Raw genomic sequence first — 17,501 nt, forward strand, 5'->3', positions numbered from 1 at the left:
CCCCCACTTCATGGCCTCCTCAGTCAACAGATCCCAGTCCAGTAGAGGATATTTGGGATGTAGTGGAAAGGGAGAGTCACATCATGAACAACCTGCTGACAGAGTAATGTTTTCAGCTCCTTGTTGAATCTGTGCCACAAAGAATCAAGCCAGTGCTGATGGCAACAGGGAGTCTAACCATGCAACAGCAAACTACCTAATAAAGTGGCCAGGTACTGAGTTTCTATGTGTGTTTATATGACAGGGACGGAAAGTGTGTTTACCTTACTCTGCCGTCATAACTAAAATATGCCTTTAAATCCACATTTCCTGCTGATGAAGCTGGACCACTACAACAGGGATGATCTGATATCCTCGTGTTGGTGTTGTTCCCAGACCATCATGAAAATGTTGTTCCAGGATCAACATTGCAAGTGACCAATCACATTGTTGTGACGTTATTCTTTTGCGTGCCAAGCCATTCGTGCATTTATGAAATTCCAATGTTGCAAGGACAATATCAATTCTGCTTACCGTTTATAAAAGGGTTAGGGTCCGTTGATCGGTGGACAGAGGCGGTTTCACGCAGCTTAAGTTTTTTGTTTTACGCCGGTTTTTCCCGAAGTCGCAAAAGTATGACGTCACAACATTCTGATTGGTCACTTGCAATGTTGATCCTGGAACAACATTTAGTATGATGATCTGGGAACAACACCAACACGAGGATATCAGATTGTGCGCTACAAGAGGTCTGTTCAGCAGGACTGACTGGAAGAAGCGCACATAGATTGATATCTGCGTGCTGCCCTCTTGTGGTGACTTTTTCTACTGTCACACAAAACCACTCCCTTGACATGTAACGATTAGATCTTTTGTAGGAACGTTTATAAGTATAATATATATAGGTTTGCTATAGTGGGTGTAAAATATCTCACAGATGTGGATAGATCGATCCAATTATAAGTATCAGTACAAGTATCGATACTGACACTGGTATTAGTATCTGATTGATATTTTGTTTCTATGCTTCAAGCATGTTGTCCACTGATATCTGTTAAAAAAATTGGTTATGGAAATTAAAAATACACGCCTCAAACACACACTATGAAATGACAATCAATACTTTGTTTTAATTGTCATGTCTACTTTAGTGCATCAGTGACAGATATGTTTACATTCCAGGTCACCAAGTTTCGAAACACATGATAAGCATAAAGGTGTGTTTTACCAACTAGTTATTGATGAAAGTAAAAATCACAGTGATCTAGTGGTCATTAAAATGTGCCTAGAATTAGCAAATTGATGACGATTAGTCTCATAAATCATGACTGTAAACTGCCTTTATAGGTTAAAAGTATCGGGATTGGTATCGGTACTGACAACAGTGACTGTATTTACTTGGTATCCAATCAATGTCAAACCCCCCTCCGCACCCCCGCCTAAGAAATCCCATAAACCCTCCCACTTCCTTTCTCTCAGCAAATCACAGCACAGCTGACACAACTGCAGCGAGTTGGACGAGCAGGCCTTTGAACAGGAGCAAAGGTGTGCCCCAGTTTCACCGCAGTCATGACTGTAAGTATGACCTCTTTAGTATTTAAAACTTTCCTGGAATCTTATCTAAAATATTAACATTGTTTCTAAGTGATTTCTCTGTAATGTTGACTTACGTATAAATCACAGGGACTGGAAAGAGGGGTTTTTTTGGTGGGGGGGCAGGAACCAGACCGTTTAGCTCGACAGGTTCTTGTAGTTGTAACGAGGTGTTAAGTTTAAACTCGTTCCTGGTTACTGAGAAGAGCATTCAGGTGATAGTGAAGATGGGCGAGTGGATATGATCTGAGGATATGCTGTGACTTGTCCTAACCAGGACGCCTTTGACAAAGCGGTAGAGGAGGTGAAGGTTCTGAAGCAGAAACCAAACCAGCAAGAAATGGGCGATCTGTACGGCTTATATAAGCAAGCTACAGTCGGTGATATTAACACAGGTGAGTAGCGTGACTGTGGCGTGTGTGTGTTTGACATATGGAGCCACTAACTGCATGTGCGAAAGCGGAGACGGGTGGTACTGAGAAAAATCAGGTTTGACGAGTTCTGCGTGATTTGCTGAATAAGTTCCCACAAGTTTTTTTTTTTTTAAACTTCTGATGTATATCCCAAACGATATATATATATTTTAAACCTCTGATACCTTAAAGGACTTATTATGCTGATTTTTTTATTCTCCATCAGTGTTGTCACTGATATATATATATATATATATATATATATATATATATATATATATATATATATATATATATATATATATAATACATACATACATACACACACACATATGTATGTATCTATGTGTGTATATATATGTATTAGAGATGGCACGATACCACTTTTTTATGTCCGATATCATAAATTTGGATATCTGCCGATACCGATATGAATCCGATATAGTGTGTTTTTTAATCAATAAAACTGTTTTTTAATATATTGCTGCATTTTGTATAAGTTCATACTCAAGTTTAAATAAACAACAACACTAACGCTATTCTGTTATACCTGTATGTAAAAAATACACTGCACCCAAAATATTTCATAGTTCAGCAAAACTGATGAATCTAATAAACTTAAACCTGCTCCATCCTTCCTATTCTGGTATTTCAAAGTGTACTTAGCAGAAATATTAAGCAACCTAACTTGCAAACTCCCAGCAAAAAACCCCCCAAAAAATAGGGAACCACCCCCCACCCTCCACCTCATGATGCTTAATCGAAGTCATCAACTTTAATTTGATGCAGTGTGAAAAAAAAATGCACAGAAATCAATTGTTTTTCAAGAATAATTAAATAGATTCAACATCTTTCTTCAACAAAATTGTGGACTTCTCAGATGGTATCTTCCCAAAGGAAAAAGTACTATAGCTTACTAGGGTACATTAGACTTAACAGTTACTATATACAGTAATGAACTTCTATACATTTTACATCAGATTAAAACTTTGGGTATAAGATTCTGATAATTATTTATTAAAAGCTCGACATTTTAAATGAGAATAAGAAAGAAAAGTATGTCTTTGTGCCCCCTTTTCCCTGTTAATGCCCTATCGGCCCCCCTGGCTAAACTTTGCTAGATCCGCCCCTGCATAGCCGTCAGCTACGTAGAAAAAGATCCTGGTGTACAAAGTAATATTAAATAAATTCTAACAACAGCTTATCAAACTTAAACGTGCTGCTGCTGTTCAGCCGCTGGTTTCCTCTTTCTGGTGCAAAGTGGGCCAAAAACAAACAAGAGAAACGGGAGTAGTGACAGAAAAGCAGATCAGCTGATCATTAAGCAGTTTCATGATTGAAGTAGCAGCAGAAGAGGGAGGGAGAGAGAAGAGGCAGTCCCTTCACTTAAGCTCAATGTGGGAATGCTTTACAAACATTCAGAGATGAACTTACACACTTGCTTTACTTCTCTCTGGGATAACTTCCTCTGAGTTTGGTAGGGAGGCTCCAAATACACACAGTCGCTCTATCACGTGAGCATACTGCTGCGACGTGCTAAGGTTATGAGCCGAGTTACGCCATGTCGCAAGTTTTGTGAGGTGCTTTTTTGATATTTAATGGATCGGATTACATTTCTTATTTCTCTCTGATATCTGATCCAGTAATTTATGTCAGTATCTGACCCATACCGATACGTAATATCGGATCGGTCCATCTCTATATGTATGTATATATATATATATGTATGTATGTGTATATATATATATATATGTATGTATGTGTATATATATATGTATGTATGTGTGTATATATATATATATATATATATATATATATATATATATATATATATATATATATATATATATATATATATAAATATATATATATATATGTGTGTATATATATGTGTATATATATATGTATATGTGTATATATATATGTATATATATATACATACCGTAGTGATCGATGTAGCGGTTCCGAATGACAGCAATATCAGGAAGAAGGAACACGAGAAGCTGGAGAAATACCAAGGGCTCAGAGAAGAGCTCGAGAGGATGTGGAGGGTGAAGGTAACGGTGGTCCCCGTGGTAATCGGAGCACTAGGTGCGGTGACTCCCAAGCTAGGCGAGTGGCTCCAGCAGATCCCGGGAACAACATTGGAGATCTCTGTCCAGAAGAGCGCAGTCCTGGGAACAGCTAAGATACTGCGCAGGACCCTCAAGCTCCCAGGCCTCTGGTAGAGGACCCGAGCTTGAAGGATAAACCGCCCGCAGGGGCGTGCTGGGTGTTTATATATGTGTGTATATATGTGACTAACTCACAGTTACTTTTATTTTCACAGAGCGTCCAGGGTTCCTTGACTTTACAGGAAAAGCAAAGTGGGATGCATGGAATGCAAGGAAAGGTCAGAGATATGAAGCCTTTGAAAACAAATCTCGGCAATGTCACATTTTTTGTGCAGTAACAAACTACTTTCTCCTTTGTGTCTGTTTCCTGATCGACAGGTCTGTCCAAAGAGGAAGCAATGGCCAAATATGTTGCTTTGGTGGAGGAACTCAAGGAGAAATATGGAATCTAGAGTCTGTGTGTGTCATCATTGTGTGCATTCAGATGGTTGAAAGAGATAAGCCATCCTTACTGGAACCTTATTTGTTCATGTTGACAACAAAATGGGACTGGAAGTGCTCTGGTTTCTGTTTTATGAGTTCTACTGAACCAGTGAGTGGGCTTTGGTTAAATGCACGTAAACCGTCCTTTTTGGAGACCCCCCCTGGTACCACTTCATACTAAACTAAACCAGCTAGTTCTAGCTTCATACTGAGGATAGACATGAATGCAGTATTGGGCTTCTTGCATCCTATCGAGACAGCAAATAAGTGTTTTGTAAAATGTCTGAAAAATAAAGATATAAAAATAAAAATTTGTTTCTGTTGTCTTCGGGAAACTCTTTCCTCGCCATCAGCCTTGCATGTTTGCCACAGATGGCTGATCTGTGTTCAGTCTGGCTTCGTCTAACAATCTCACCCCGAGCTTCCTTCAGCTCTGGAACACATCACGGGTGGTGGTGCTTAATCTCAGCTGACGTCTTGAGTCAGAGGGCAAGAAGGAAGCGCTCTTGTGTGGTTGAGGGCAGTAGATGTGTGGCTAAAGCAGCGGCCTGAGGTGCCACTTCTGCTCCATAGAATAAAACATACTACAATGTCAGCGTGGTTATCAAACTGAATTAGTTTAAAAAACTTGTATTTGAAAAGATAGCGCTGAGTGCTGTTATGGGAGCTGCAGGACATACTCAGGAGCTTCAGCTATGCTAATGACAAAATCAGGATGCCTTTAACTCGGTTTTGACAATTCCCTGTTTCTAATTTCCCATCTTTAAGAAATTGATCAAAATGTCACTAAAATAACTACAGCAATCAACATGGTAAATGGACTTGCTCTTATATACTGCTTTCTGCTTAAAGACCTTCATACAACATGTCATTCATCCACTCACACACATTCATACAGGCACTTTTTTGACATCTAAATGCTTCCTCACATTCATTCCTTATCGAGTCGTGGTCAATCAACAGTATGTTGCACTCTTGTGTAATACTCACTCTGTGCCACAAGATGGTGTTGTGACCAAAGTTATTATAGTTAACTAAACCTGAACTAAAAATAGGAATTAAAAGCGTTTGAGTTAAGTAAAATAAAACTGTAAAATTTATTTTTTAACAATGTAAAGTGAACTTAAAATATTTTTGAACTTGGAGCACTGAAATCAAAACTTCTGGGGGGAAATAGCCTTAGTTTTAGCATCTGTTGGTTTGGTAGAAAATTGTACCACAAGTTGTCTGATCAGGGTGTAGATGTGGAGTCTTGCAATAAAAATCCAATCTGGAAATGAACTTAAAGCAAATTGAAAAAAGTCAAAACAAAGTAAAACTAAATGCTAAAACATAACTCTGGGACTGAGCTGATGTAAGCTTTATTTAACCAGGCGAGTCATTAGGAGCAAACACTGATTTAGCACTGTCATCTTGCAAGAGGTAAAACCTGTATAAGGAAATGGGGGGTAGGACAATAAAAAGGAAAAAACATAAAAGAAAACATTTCAACACACCCACTAGTAAAATTAAAGCTTAGTTACAATGTTACATCCATTAAAAAAAAAAAAAGAGCTTATTAAACGTACACCCTGGACAGATGCCAGGGTAACAGAGGGTAGCTACATTTTGCAGAAAGTGATTAAAGAAAGTAGCTTTTTGTTCACCGACTCCTAAAATCTTCCTGTCAGTACTTTAAATCTCCAAACAAAGCGTCCGATGCTGTTTTAAACAGCCAAGCTGTCGACTGTCGGCACTAAGTGAGAGTCCGTCATGCTATGGATGAGACGAGCGAGAAAATGAGCTGATCCCAGCTTGAGTCACATCTCCACAGTGTCCACAGGGAGCCCGCTTGTCAACAGGCTGCCTGGAGAGCAGGGCAGCAGGGACACCTGGGTGTGAGGGGTCCCGCTGTGGCTGATGGAGCCGTGGCGCTGGCTGCGTCTGGTGGGCAGGTGCTGAGTCAGCCTCCATCTCCTCCACCGCCTTAGAAATTCATGCTGCACCTGAATACACACATGCACGTTGGTCCGCACGTTCCAAACTTTCCTCTGAATCTGTTTATTGTAAAAGCGGAAGACCTCTCACCTCTCCGTTCACAAAGCAGTAGAGGACAGCGACCACAAAGCCCTTCAAGAGACAAAAGTCAGCTGATCATGTGGTTACATTTGTCATTGAATTGAGTGAAATAGTCAGGGTATCACCTGGTTTACCTGAGTGGATGACAGAGCCAGCTCTACAAAGGTCCAGATCTTAAACATAGAGCTGCTGACTTCAACGGGCAAGAACACGAACAAGATGTAATGCACGCCGAACAGAGCAACCAGAAAAAACGTGGATTTGATCAGCCTCCTGGGTGAGGAGAAATCAGCATTTTTGTTTAAGTGACAGTAAAAACAACCTATTAAAACTATTAAAAACTAACTTTTTAATAGTCAAAATATGTACTACATGCTATAGGTTTCCCTGGATACAGTCACCCATCTGTGTTTGGACTGCACAAGTGTCTGGATCTGTTCTTGTGGGATTGAGTTCAGTGTCCGGCTGGTCATTGGTTGTGGCTGCCTCTGGGACATTGACCCAGCCTGTCCCAGGCTCATGTTCAGTAGCAAACATACCAGGACTAATTGCTAGCTAAGGAAGTGTCTGGATGTGCTCTGAGTCCTGATCCAGAAAGGCCTACTTTGCTCTGGCAGCGTGGAGATGGGCGTTGTTGTGCTGAAACACGAGAACAAGGAGGGGAAGGGGTAGTGCTGCATCTCTACTCCACAGTTTGTCTGTGTCCTCTCTTCCTCCCCTCAACCCCAGATGATGGCAGATGGCTGCTTCTCCCTGTGCCTAGTTCTGCTGGCAGTTTCTTCCTGTTAAAAGGTAGTTTTTCTTCCCAATTTCGCCAAGCACTTGCTCATAGAGCACTGTGTGATTAGCCTTAAAGGTACTTTTTGTAACGACCCTCCACAAACTGGAACACTCAAAATGTTTAACAGGGGGCAGCAGTTTCATTGTTAAGTCTATGGAAATGTTTTTGGATGTGCATTGCTGTGTAACTTTTTTCTTTTTAGCCCTACCACTATTCCTCAGGAGGAATCACATTTAAGAGTCTCTTAGATGTATGAAACATAAGGCCCAGGAGGCTAAAATTGACCAAGCAAAGACTCCAGTCCTGACCACAGCTTATATATATATATATATATATATATATATATATATATATATATATATATATATATATATATATATATATATATATATATATATATATAAAACACCCAGCACGCCCCTGCGGGCGGTTTATCCTTCAAGCTCGGGTCCTCTACCAGAGGCCTGGGAGCTTGAGGGTCCTGCGCAGTATCTTAGCTGTTCCCAGGACTGCGCTCTTCTGGACAGAGATCTCCGATGTTATTCCCGGGATCTGCTGGAGCCACTCGCCTAGCTTGGGAGTCACCGCACCTAGTGCTCCGATTACCACGGGGACCACCGTTACCTTCACCCTCCACATCCTCTCAAGCTCTTCTCTGAGCCCTTGGTATTTCTCCAGCTTCTCGTGTTCCTTCTTCCTGATATTGCTGTCATTCGGAACTGCTACATCGATCACTACGGCCATCTTCTTCTGTTTGTCTACCACCACTATGTCCGGTTGGTTAGCCACCACCATTTTGTCCGTCTGTATCTGGAAGTCCCACAGGATCTTAGCTCGGTCATTCTCCACCACCCTTGGGGGCATCTCGCATTTTGACCTCGGGACTTCCAGGTTATACTCGGCACAGATGTTCCTGTACACTATGCCGGCCACTTGGTTATGGCGTTCCATGTATGCCTTGCCTGCTAGCATCTTGCACCCTGCTGTTATGTGCTGGATTGTCTCTGGGGCATCTTTACACAGCCTGCACCTGGGGTCTTGCCTGGTGTGATAGACCCCAGCCTCTATGGATCTTGTGCTCAGAGCTTGTTCTTGTGCTGCCATGATTAGTGCCTCTGTGCTGTCTTTCAGTCCAGCTTTGTCCAGCCACTGGTAGGATTTCTGGATATCAGCCACCTCCTCTATCTGCCGGTGGTACATACCGTGCAGGGGCCTGTCCTTCCATGATGGTTCCTCGTTTCCCTCCTCTTTCTTGGGTTTCTGCTGCCTGAGGTATTCACTGAGCACTCGGTCAGTTGGGGCCATCTTCCCAATGTATTCTTGGATGTTCGTTGTCTCATCCTGGACTGTGGTGCTGACACTCACCAGTCCCCGGCCCCCTTCCTTCCGCTTAGCGTACAGCCTCAGGGTGCTGGACTTGGGGTGAAACCCTCCATGCATGGTAAGGAGCTTTCTTGTCTTGATGTCAGTGGCTTCTATCTCCTCCTTTGGCCAGCCTATTACCCCAGCAGGGTACCTGATCACGGGCAGGGCGTACGTGTTGATGGCCCGGATCTTGTTCTTACCATTCAGCTGACTCCTCAGGACTTGCCTGATCCTCTGCAGGTACTTGGTGGTTGCAGCCTTTCTAGCGGCCTCTTCATGGTTCCCATTTGCCTGCGGGATCCCCAGGTACTTGTAACTGTCCTCTATGTCCTCTATGTCTGCAATGTTGCCTCCTGGTAGTTCAATCCCCTCAGTTCTGACTACCTTCCCTCTCTTTGATACCATCCGACTACACTTCTATATATATATATATATATATATATATATATATATATATATATATATATATATATATATATATATATTAGGGGTGCAACGATACACAAAATTCACGGTTCGGTTCGATACTTTGGTGTCACGGTTCGATATTTTTTCGATACAAAAAAATGTTCATGCATTTTTAATTTGTCATTTATTAAAATTATAAATATATATTTTAACTCAAAAGCACAGTTTTTAAATTTAACCCTAACCCTTGTGCATGTTTTTTATTTTGACAGCGAATGCGCACCTGCGGACCACTTATGTGCAGCCCTGGTTATTTAGCTCATCATATCGCAGCCACAGAAATTCTTTTGTCCATGAAACCATAAAGCTGCACTTTCTTTTTGCCTTATAGTCTGATTTGTCATAACTTCTCCGTTTTGTGGTAAGCTTTTCTTTGGCTGTCACTTCTTCACCCTGACCTGTCTTATTTGGCTCAGCAGAACTGAAATGCTTTTACACACGCACTCACATAAGCTCAGCGATTCTCTGCGCGATCAACCTCTCACATGTTTAAGCTGCGGGAGATTTCACTTGTCATGTTTGCATAGTAAGCTAACGATTAATAAGACGATGTCAGAGGAATTGGTGCACAAATTATCATCACTCACAGATCAGTGCTGTTGCTCTCTATACACAGTTCGCACGATTGCAAAGTGAAAGCAAAAAAACAAGCGCAAATTCAAACGCGACTTCAATATGTCACATATTGACAGTGGCTCACCGATGCCAATGACATAATTACCCAGCTACATTTCTGAAAGAATGCAAAAGCATTGACATATATTTTTCCTACAATAGCCCGACGGGCAGGGAAGAGAAAGATTTTGGTAGCCCGACTGAAAAAATCGCTAGCTCCAGGACGTCGGGCTAGCGATATTGCGAGCCCTGTATCTGATTGAGGAATCACTCATCTTTGGAAAAGAGAGTTTATTACAGAGAAATGTCTCTTTCCAAAATAAAAGCTATACTATCCGCTTCTTCTGGGCTATATTCTCAGCAGCATAAGGAGAATCATGTGCTAACAGCTGTCTAAATGACTCGGCTAAAGTTAGTAGCATGCTTGCTTTTTTTTGTCTGCTTCCACTTGTCTTTGCACTAGGATGATGTCGGCGTAAATGTGCAGTCATATTCGTTGTGTTCCCACTAGTGCTTTCAGGTTAATCTCGTTGAAATGACCTTAACGCCACAACACGGCAAATCTCCGTTAACGAGCTACTGCCGATCGCTCCGTGCATGGGGCTAGACGGCCAACACGTTAACGAGCTAACTGCGCTAACACACTAGTTCACACTCATGTAATTGAGCATTGCATGGCACATCCAACATACTGTTTTACTTTAGTCCATGACTCGCTTACCTTCAGGGTCATACGTCACATGAAAACCAAAATAATTCCAAACGCCAGATCTGAAAGAGGTTCAATTTGCCTGTTGCAAGTAGAGCTTAACTTCTGTCTCGCTAGCTTGCCCTGCGCTCTTCCTTCTGACTATGCTGTCTGTGTTGAGCGCTCAGTGGATCTGCGCTCGACAGTGCAGCCTAGGCGGAGTAGTCGAACACAGATTCACTGAGCGCTCAACACAGACAGCATCGTCAGAAGGAAAATTGATAAAAGAAATTACAAATGTTGTATTGTTCGATACATATGCGTACCGAACCGAAAGCACTGTATCGAACGGTTCAATATCGATACGAATATCGTTGCACCCCTAATATATATATATATGGCCCCAACTGACCGAGTGCTCAGTGAATACCTCAGGCAGCAGAAACCCAAGAAAGAGGAGGGAGACGAGGAACCATCATGGAAGGACAGGCCCCTGCACGGAGATCTCTGTCCAGAAGAGCGCAGTCCTGGGAACAGCTAAGATACTGCGCAGGACCCTCAAGTTCCCAGGCCTCTGGTAGAGGACCAGAGCTTGAAGGATAAACCGCCCGCAGGGGCGTGCTGGGTGTTATATATATATATATATATATATATATATATATATATATATATATATATTTTACTGTTGATGTATATTCAGAATGATATGTTTTTTAAACCCCAGACACCTTAGGGGGACTTATTATGCTGAATATGTTAATCTACATCAAGGGTGTCAAACATAAGGCCTGGGGCCAGAAACAGCCTGGCAAAGGCTCCAATCAGGCCTGCTGGACAGCTTTGAAAAATATGATTGAAGGCATACAATTTTAGACTTTTAACTGTATTTTTTGATGATGACTGATAAAGACCTCCCCCATCGTCATCCGTTATACACCAACATGATTACGTAACAGACATAACATGTTTTTTTACAATGGGTCCACCGTTTAAAAAAAGCATTTTCTGTGAATTAACAAAAACTTCCACTTTTATACTTACAGGGCAGTCTTTGTGGCCAATGAGCTGCCAGAAAATTTTCTGTAATTTTATATATTTATTCCTTACATTTTAAGCCCAAAGAACCGTGCTGACAGATTTCTTTTGTTTGCAAAGCATGCAGAGCATGCAGACACACTTCTTTTTCTTATATTGAAATATTTCAGGATTTAAACGTGTAGGTAAAGTTCTTTGCACTTACAGAACAGGGAGTTTCACAGGTTAAACCATGCAAAATGAGTTTGACATCCCTGACTTGCCTGGCTGAATAGAGTTTGCATTGACTTGCCGCATGTTATGTCACAGAGCAGTGTGACTGAGCTCTAGTTAAACTTCAGTTGATAACTCTTCAACACAATGAAACTGTTGTTTTATCACATTCTATTGACAGCTATATATTTTAGGGTTTTAAACTCTTTTTGAACTTGTGAATTTACAAATTTACCTTTAGGTGAACATATTAGTATAAGTATAGGTCCATCAGTATGAATATATCATAGAAGTATAACAGCAAACATTACCCTGTATGCACTACTCACTTATACTGGCTTAATTCGTTTCTCTGTGCATCTGGCATTCTGAGTTTGCTCACCAGTATCCTCAAAATCCCCATGAAAAAGATGAGGTTCATCTGAAATGATAAAAGCAGTGCAAATGATTGTTTCTCCTTCTGTGCTTCTAGTCCCTTCTCAGGTAGACATTGCGTCAGAGTTGTCCGCCATATTGGACATGATACAATCAATGATTTCTAGAAAAAAATGCGTATTTTCCTGGGTGGCAGTGGTTCATGGAGGTTGTGGGTTCTCGCTGGGTGAAATTGGATTCTAAGAAGGTGCTACTAAAAAAAACACTCCCAGTAATTGCTTTTGTTGCCACCAGTGTTGGGGAGTAATGGAATACATGTACCGCCGTTATGTATTTAAAATAGAAAATATGAGTAACTGTATTCCATTACAGTTACTGTTTAAAAAGGTGGTATTCAGAATACATTTACTTTGTTGAAATAAATAATAATGGCAGACATTTTCACTTCATGTGGTTAGCTAAGTTGTTAGCTAAGTTAACTTGCTGTTAGCTTCAGATTTAGCTTACACATGATACGTACATCTGTCAATCTAAAAAGTATGTTCAAAATGTAGAATGTTTAAAAATAATCTTTCAAATAAGAATGAAATGTAAGTACAACAGAAAACCAAAGTTTTACAGATATAGTTAGAAGAACTGGCACTCGAAGTATCCACCAAATCCATTCATGCCTCCTGGTTTCCCAACATCTTTGAAAAGAGAATGAGAAAAAACTGTCAAATAATAATACATGACATGATAATATCACAACTGCAAGGCTGAGAGAAACAGACCTTACCCTTCATCTTCATAAAAATATTTTGCACACCCCCAGGAGATGATCACAATCAGTGGCAAACCTGTGTGATGAAATAAATCAGTGACTATAGATCTGAGGTTGAGTTTTAGGAAAGGAGACACCACAAGGTGAAGACAGTTCTTCCCACCCCAGCTGAGGACGATGTACCAGGCCAGATGTTTCTTCAGGGAGAAGAAGGAGCGGTTAACAAGGGTGTATAGGAAGTGGCCCTCCACCAGCAGCCAGCTGTAGTTTGCAAGGATGGAGTAGTTGGAAAACATCAGCACGACCTTACACGGCGCCTGCCCCACCACAATTACACAAAAGAACTTGAGTTAGGCTTATTGTTATTCCAAGTTATCAAAAATAGTTTTAGTTCTAGAACAAAACGACTCCGCTAAAATGATGCCTATGCTAGATTTCAGTGAGTCCATGCAGTTTACATCACAACCTCAGTACCAAAATAACGCCTGAAGATTTCTACTCGCTGCCAAAAGAGCATATTACTACATTCTTTCTTTTGCCTTTACTGCCAACATTTATGCTAAGCTAAGATAAGCCAAGAACTTCTTGGATCAGTTTAACTGAGAAGAAATGACAAAACAGTAACACATTTTTAATCCTATTAAGCCTCAGAACTTGGGTTTCATCAAACAATCGCTGGTCCATCGCTACCGGATAGTAGTCACAGTGATAAATCTCTTCATCTGTAAAGAGCAGAGCATCTCGGATGAAGATGAAGATGGCTCTCAGGCTGAAGGAAATGAACAGTTGAATGTGAATGTAGTTCCTGGTACAATGAAGTTTCCTGAAGGAATATAAACACGGACAATTCGAGGTTAGGAACTATTCATCATCTTTAAGCACAGGGTTGACAGTTATTCAGGCCAAGATGTTGCTCACCTAAACACACAGAATATGGTGATGGCAATGATGAGAGAGATGAGGGAAATTGTGTATCCAACTGTGTACATTGTCTTCACATAGGAGAAATACAAGTGGCTGTCTGAGGACTGAATCAAGAATAGACGATATTCAATTATTTTCCTAAGCAGCAGGATATGAGAATGCAGTATGATATAATATAATGACGGAAACTAAGAATACACTGATAATTTGTCTTATTTAACTGCATGAATTCTGTGCAAAGGTTCATGTCTTTATATTTGGCTAGTTAAATGGAAATAACCACAGTGATTTATTGAAATGTACTACAATGCACGGAAATGCAGTATGCAAGGCAAAAACTAATTATACGATTCTAGCGAGCTTGAAAGTCAAAATTTGATATGACCGCCATTATTCTTCAAAAGAACCTGAACTCTCTTAGGCAAGCTTTCTTGTAATTTCTTTAAGTGGTCAGATACTGTTCATCTACTGTAGGTACTTTTGTTTGTCTGATACTCCAGCCTTTTTTTATAGATTTAACACTCGAAGTGGGAATAAATGATGTGCTTCTGTGACAGACGGTAACAAAGTGTCTAAAGATACAATTTTAAATGGGTTCTTTGCTAAATTATTAGTTATGTGTAGACACAAAAATAGTTTATCCCTTGAGTTAGGTGGCTTTTTTATGTTTGAATAATTAATAAATCAGCGTTCAGTGGTTTAAAATACAAAAACAAAAAGACATAATATCAAGGAGTCCATGAAAAGGCAGATTTACATGTTTGAGCAGAATTAGAAGTTAGCGGTAAATTAGCTAGCTAGAATGTACTGTAGCTAGCATTTCTAAATAAACCAAAAATGTACAGCAATGCTCTGACTTTGAACATAAGCAAAATGGAAAAGTAAAACTAAGAACTGTTTTAAGGGTCAGTTCATTTGGGCTAGTTGGCATTGGCAATGGCCTGCTATCATGAGCTAGCTTTAGACTATATCAGCATATTACCACAGGAGCAGCTGGGTTAGGTTCAGCGGTTAGCAAAGACAAACACCATCATATATCAGGAAGAAGACACTAAATATGGGTATCACCTTAGTCATGAGAATACCTGCATAACTCCATCCACAACACGAGCTTAGTCGTTAATGTTTGTGCATGGTCTCTATTAAAGTTGTGGCCCTCATGCTCATAAAAGTGTCGAAAATGACAATGAAGGAGCCTCATCCAAAGCAGTAAATGCGTGGGTCTGGAAGCAGAGCTGTTTATATCATCACTTAGCAAGTGAGATAAGCATTGGCTTTTAGAAGAGTTCCCATGAGGCACTGTTTTTTCCCTTCAGACTTGAGCCTATCTATCTATCTATCTATCTATCTATCTATCTATCTATCTATCTATCTATCTATCTATCTATCTATCTATCTATCTATCTATCTATCTATCTATCTATCTATCTATCTATCTATCTATCTATCTATCTATCTATCTATCTATCTATCTATCTATCTAAACACCAACCTCTCCAAGAAATAAGAGACTTTCATTGAAAGAGTAGCCACAAGCATCTTCGTGTGGAATCAGCAGGTCTGTCCAGCCATTGTTTGTGCAGTTGCGATGCACTTTACCTGTAAAAAGCAATAAAATAACACTTGAGTTTTGTCTTGGTGTGCAAACTGCACTGCTATGTACACACACACACACACACACACATATATATATATATATGTATATATATATATATATATATATATATATATATATATATATATATATATATATATATATATATACGGCCGTAGTGATCGATGTAGCGGTTCCGAATGACACCAATATCAGGAAGAGGGAACACGAGAAGTTGGAGAAATACCAAGGGCTCAGAGAAGAGCTCGAGAGGATGTGGAGGGTGAAGGTAACGGTGGTCCCCGTGGTAATCGGAGCACTAGGTGTGGTGACTCCCAAGCTAGGCGAGTGGCTCCAGCAGATCCCGGGAACAACATCGGAGATCTCTGTCCAGAAAAGCGCAGTCCTGGGAACAGCTAAGATACTGCGCAGGACCCTCAAGCTCCCAGGCCTCTGGTAGAGGACCCGAGCTTGAAGGACAAACCGCCCGCAGGGGCGTGCTGGGTGTTTTTTTTTATATATATATATATGTATGCTACTTTGGGAACCTGTGTGTACAAAGAAAGAAAAAAAAAGAACCTGACGTCTGTGTTTATTGTATAATGGTAAATAATCTACCAAAAGAAATGCAGAACTTTTTATTTCCCTCTTCAGGGACTTCAGAATTTATCAAAGTTATCTCCCAGAGTAAACCTACCACTAAAATGTTACCCGGTGTCTTATGTACACATGTATTTTATGGCGTAGTGTTTGGATAGAGACCCTGAGAGGGAGTAGGTGTTTAATTTCCTTATGAAAACAAATTAGGTTACTGGCAAATATTTAACAGGTGCAATGTAGTATAAATAATAGGTGCAAGTGAGTGCTGGTGTGTGTGTGTTTGCATAGTACCTCCTGAATTAAAAAACTCTGGACAAGGTTGTGAAACAGTTTCCCCAAGAAAAGCCAGTGGCCAGCAGTTCAAGTCGTCCCACATTCCCTTGCAGTGCATGCTGTTATTTTCTTAGTAGATCAAAAACAAATATACATTTCAATTTTATAGTAGGTTTTGTTTCCATACAAACAATGGAGCCACATTTTAAAATGTGAAACGCAATCCACTTCAGGATTAATATTTGTTGCAGTATGTTATGTAACCAGCAGGTGTCGATAAAATACCGTTAAGTTAAAAAAAAGTTTAAAAATGTCATTAATTTCAGATATGACTAGTATTCCCTCTTGGCACTTTCCACCAAGCAGCGGTCCTTGACATGTCACGACAGAGCGGAAAGAGACAATTTAGAAACCGTATTGACTTACCAGCTGTTTTGTGTGATGTTGAAAGTAGCAAATCTTTCATGCACTTTTCTTCCTCTCTCATAAGGCGAACATTAGGATGACAGACTGGTGACGATTTTGCCTGTTTTTAAGGAAAGATTACATCGGGCTCTGCTGATTTTTCATAGATTTAAAAAAAAAAACTAAACAAGCATGCCTCTTTTTTCTCACCTGTGGGAAAAGTAAAACCCAAATAAGTCCAAGTTTTATCATTAGGTCAAAAACTGTGATTTTCTCCATTAAAATGTGTACTTGCGTCCAAATCCCAGGGTGTTTAAATGATTAGAATGAAAAATTAGCATGGCTGCTATACAGCAAATGCGTGAAGTCGGAAAATCAAACATGCGCCTCTTTGGCTTGATAATCACGCAGGGTATGCCTCAGGACAGTGTGATAGGGGTTTTTATCAAGGTCGCGCTAATACAATGAAAACGTCCTTTACGACTTTCAAAGTGTTTATTTATTTACTGTTAAACGTAGTGATAGGACATCTGCGAATATATTTAGCAACATATCCATAGAAAATCTAAGTTTTAATTAATTTATATATATTGATTTACTGTGTAGTAAACGTATTCAAACAAATAACAACACGTAAGCTTGAAGCTTGACTTTTATTTTGAAAGTAAAATGTTTAGCTTCCCGCCTAACATCGGATTATTTACGTGTGTAACAACACAGGCAGCCGACGAATCAGGATATTTGTCCCACCCCTTCAGAGTT

The 17,501-nt window shown here is 40.2% G+C and overlaps 2 protein-coding genes across 3 annotated transcripts; one reads left to right on the forward strand and one right to left on the reverse strand.

The window, feature by feature from the left end:
* Nucleotides 1-1,448: 1,448 nt before the first annotated feature.
* Nucleotides 1,449-4,893, forward strand: LOC147302341 (acyl-CoA-binding protein-like). The gene is made up of 4 exons (XM_086282173.1): nucleotides 1,449-1,554; nucleotides 1,850-1,967; nucleotides 4,315-4,377; nucleotides 4,478-4,893. The coding sequence occupies exons 1-4, from the start codon at nucleotides 1,549-1,551 to the stop codon at nucleotides 4,549-4,551; spliced, it is 261 nt and encodes an 86-aa protein (XP_086138299.1). The 5' UTR covers nucleotides 1,449-1,548; the 3' UTR covers nucleotides 4,552-4,893.
* An 888-nt stretch (nucleotides 4,894-5,781) lies between these two features.
* Nucleotides 5,782-17,135, reverse strand: LOC147302342 (secretin receptor-like). 2 transcript variants are annotated; one of them, XM_086283409.1, is made up of 13 exons: nucleotides 16,950-17,135; nucleotides 16,761-16,860; nucleotides 16,353-16,463; nucleotides 15,360-15,466; nucleotides 13,862-13,971; nucleotides 13,634-13,766; nucleotides 13,107-13,260; nucleotides 12,959-13,019; nucleotides 12,800-12,869; nucleotides 12,135-12,226; nucleotides 6,775-6,913; nucleotides 6,650-6,691; nucleotides 5,782-6,567 (listed from the first exon to the last, which is right to left on the reverse strand). In XM_086283409.1, exons 1-13 carry the CDS (start codon nucleotides 17,016-17,018, stop codon nucleotides 6,382-6,384), a joined length of 1,374 nt encoding a protein of 457 aa, XP_086139535.1. In that variant the 5' UTR covers nucleotides 17,019-17,135; the 3' UTR covers nucleotides 5,782-6,381. The 2 variants fall into 2 exon arrangements, with proteins under 2 accessions (XP_086139535.1, XP_086139534.1); XM_086283408.1 differs by having other exon boundaries at nucleotides 12,959-13,260.
* Between the last annotated feature and the right edge of the window lie 366 nt (nucleotides 17,136-17,501).

This window comes from Aulonocara sp. 'chitande type north' Nkhata Bay, linkage group LG23 (assembly GCF_057382095.1).
Source record: "Aulonocara sp. 'chitande type north' Nkhata Bay isolate Kocher_YH1m ecotype deep benthic linkage group LG23, A_spYH_male_GT1.1, whole genome shotgun sequence".
Lineage (NCBI taxonomy): Eukaryota > Metazoa > Chordata > Actinopteri > Cichliformes > Cichlidae > Aulonocara > Aulonocara sp. 'chitande type north' Nkhata Bay.

Coding starts and splice junctions, on each gene's coding strand:
- LOC147302341 (XM_086282173.1), top strand. Junction 1,968..4,314: donor AGTCGGTGATATTAACACAG/GTGAGTAGCGTG, acceptor TTATTTTCACAG/AGCGTCCAGGGTTCCTTGAC. Junction 4,378..4,477: donor TGCATGGAATGCAAGGAAAG/GTCAGAGATATG, acceptor CCTGATCGACAG/GTCTGTCCAAAGAGGAAGCA.
- LOC147302342 (XM_086283408.1), bottom strand. CDS start 17,018: ATGGAGAAAATCACAGTTTTTGACCTAATGATAAAACTTGGACTTATT. Junction 13,261..13,633: donor ATCACTGTGACTACTATCCG/GTAGCGATGGAC, acceptor GTGGTGGGGCAG/GCGCCGTGTAAGGTCGTGCT. Junction 6,692..6,774: donor TGGCTCTGTCATCCACTCAG/GTAAACCAGGTG, acceptor TGTCTCTTGAAG/GGCTTTGTGGTCGCTGTCCT.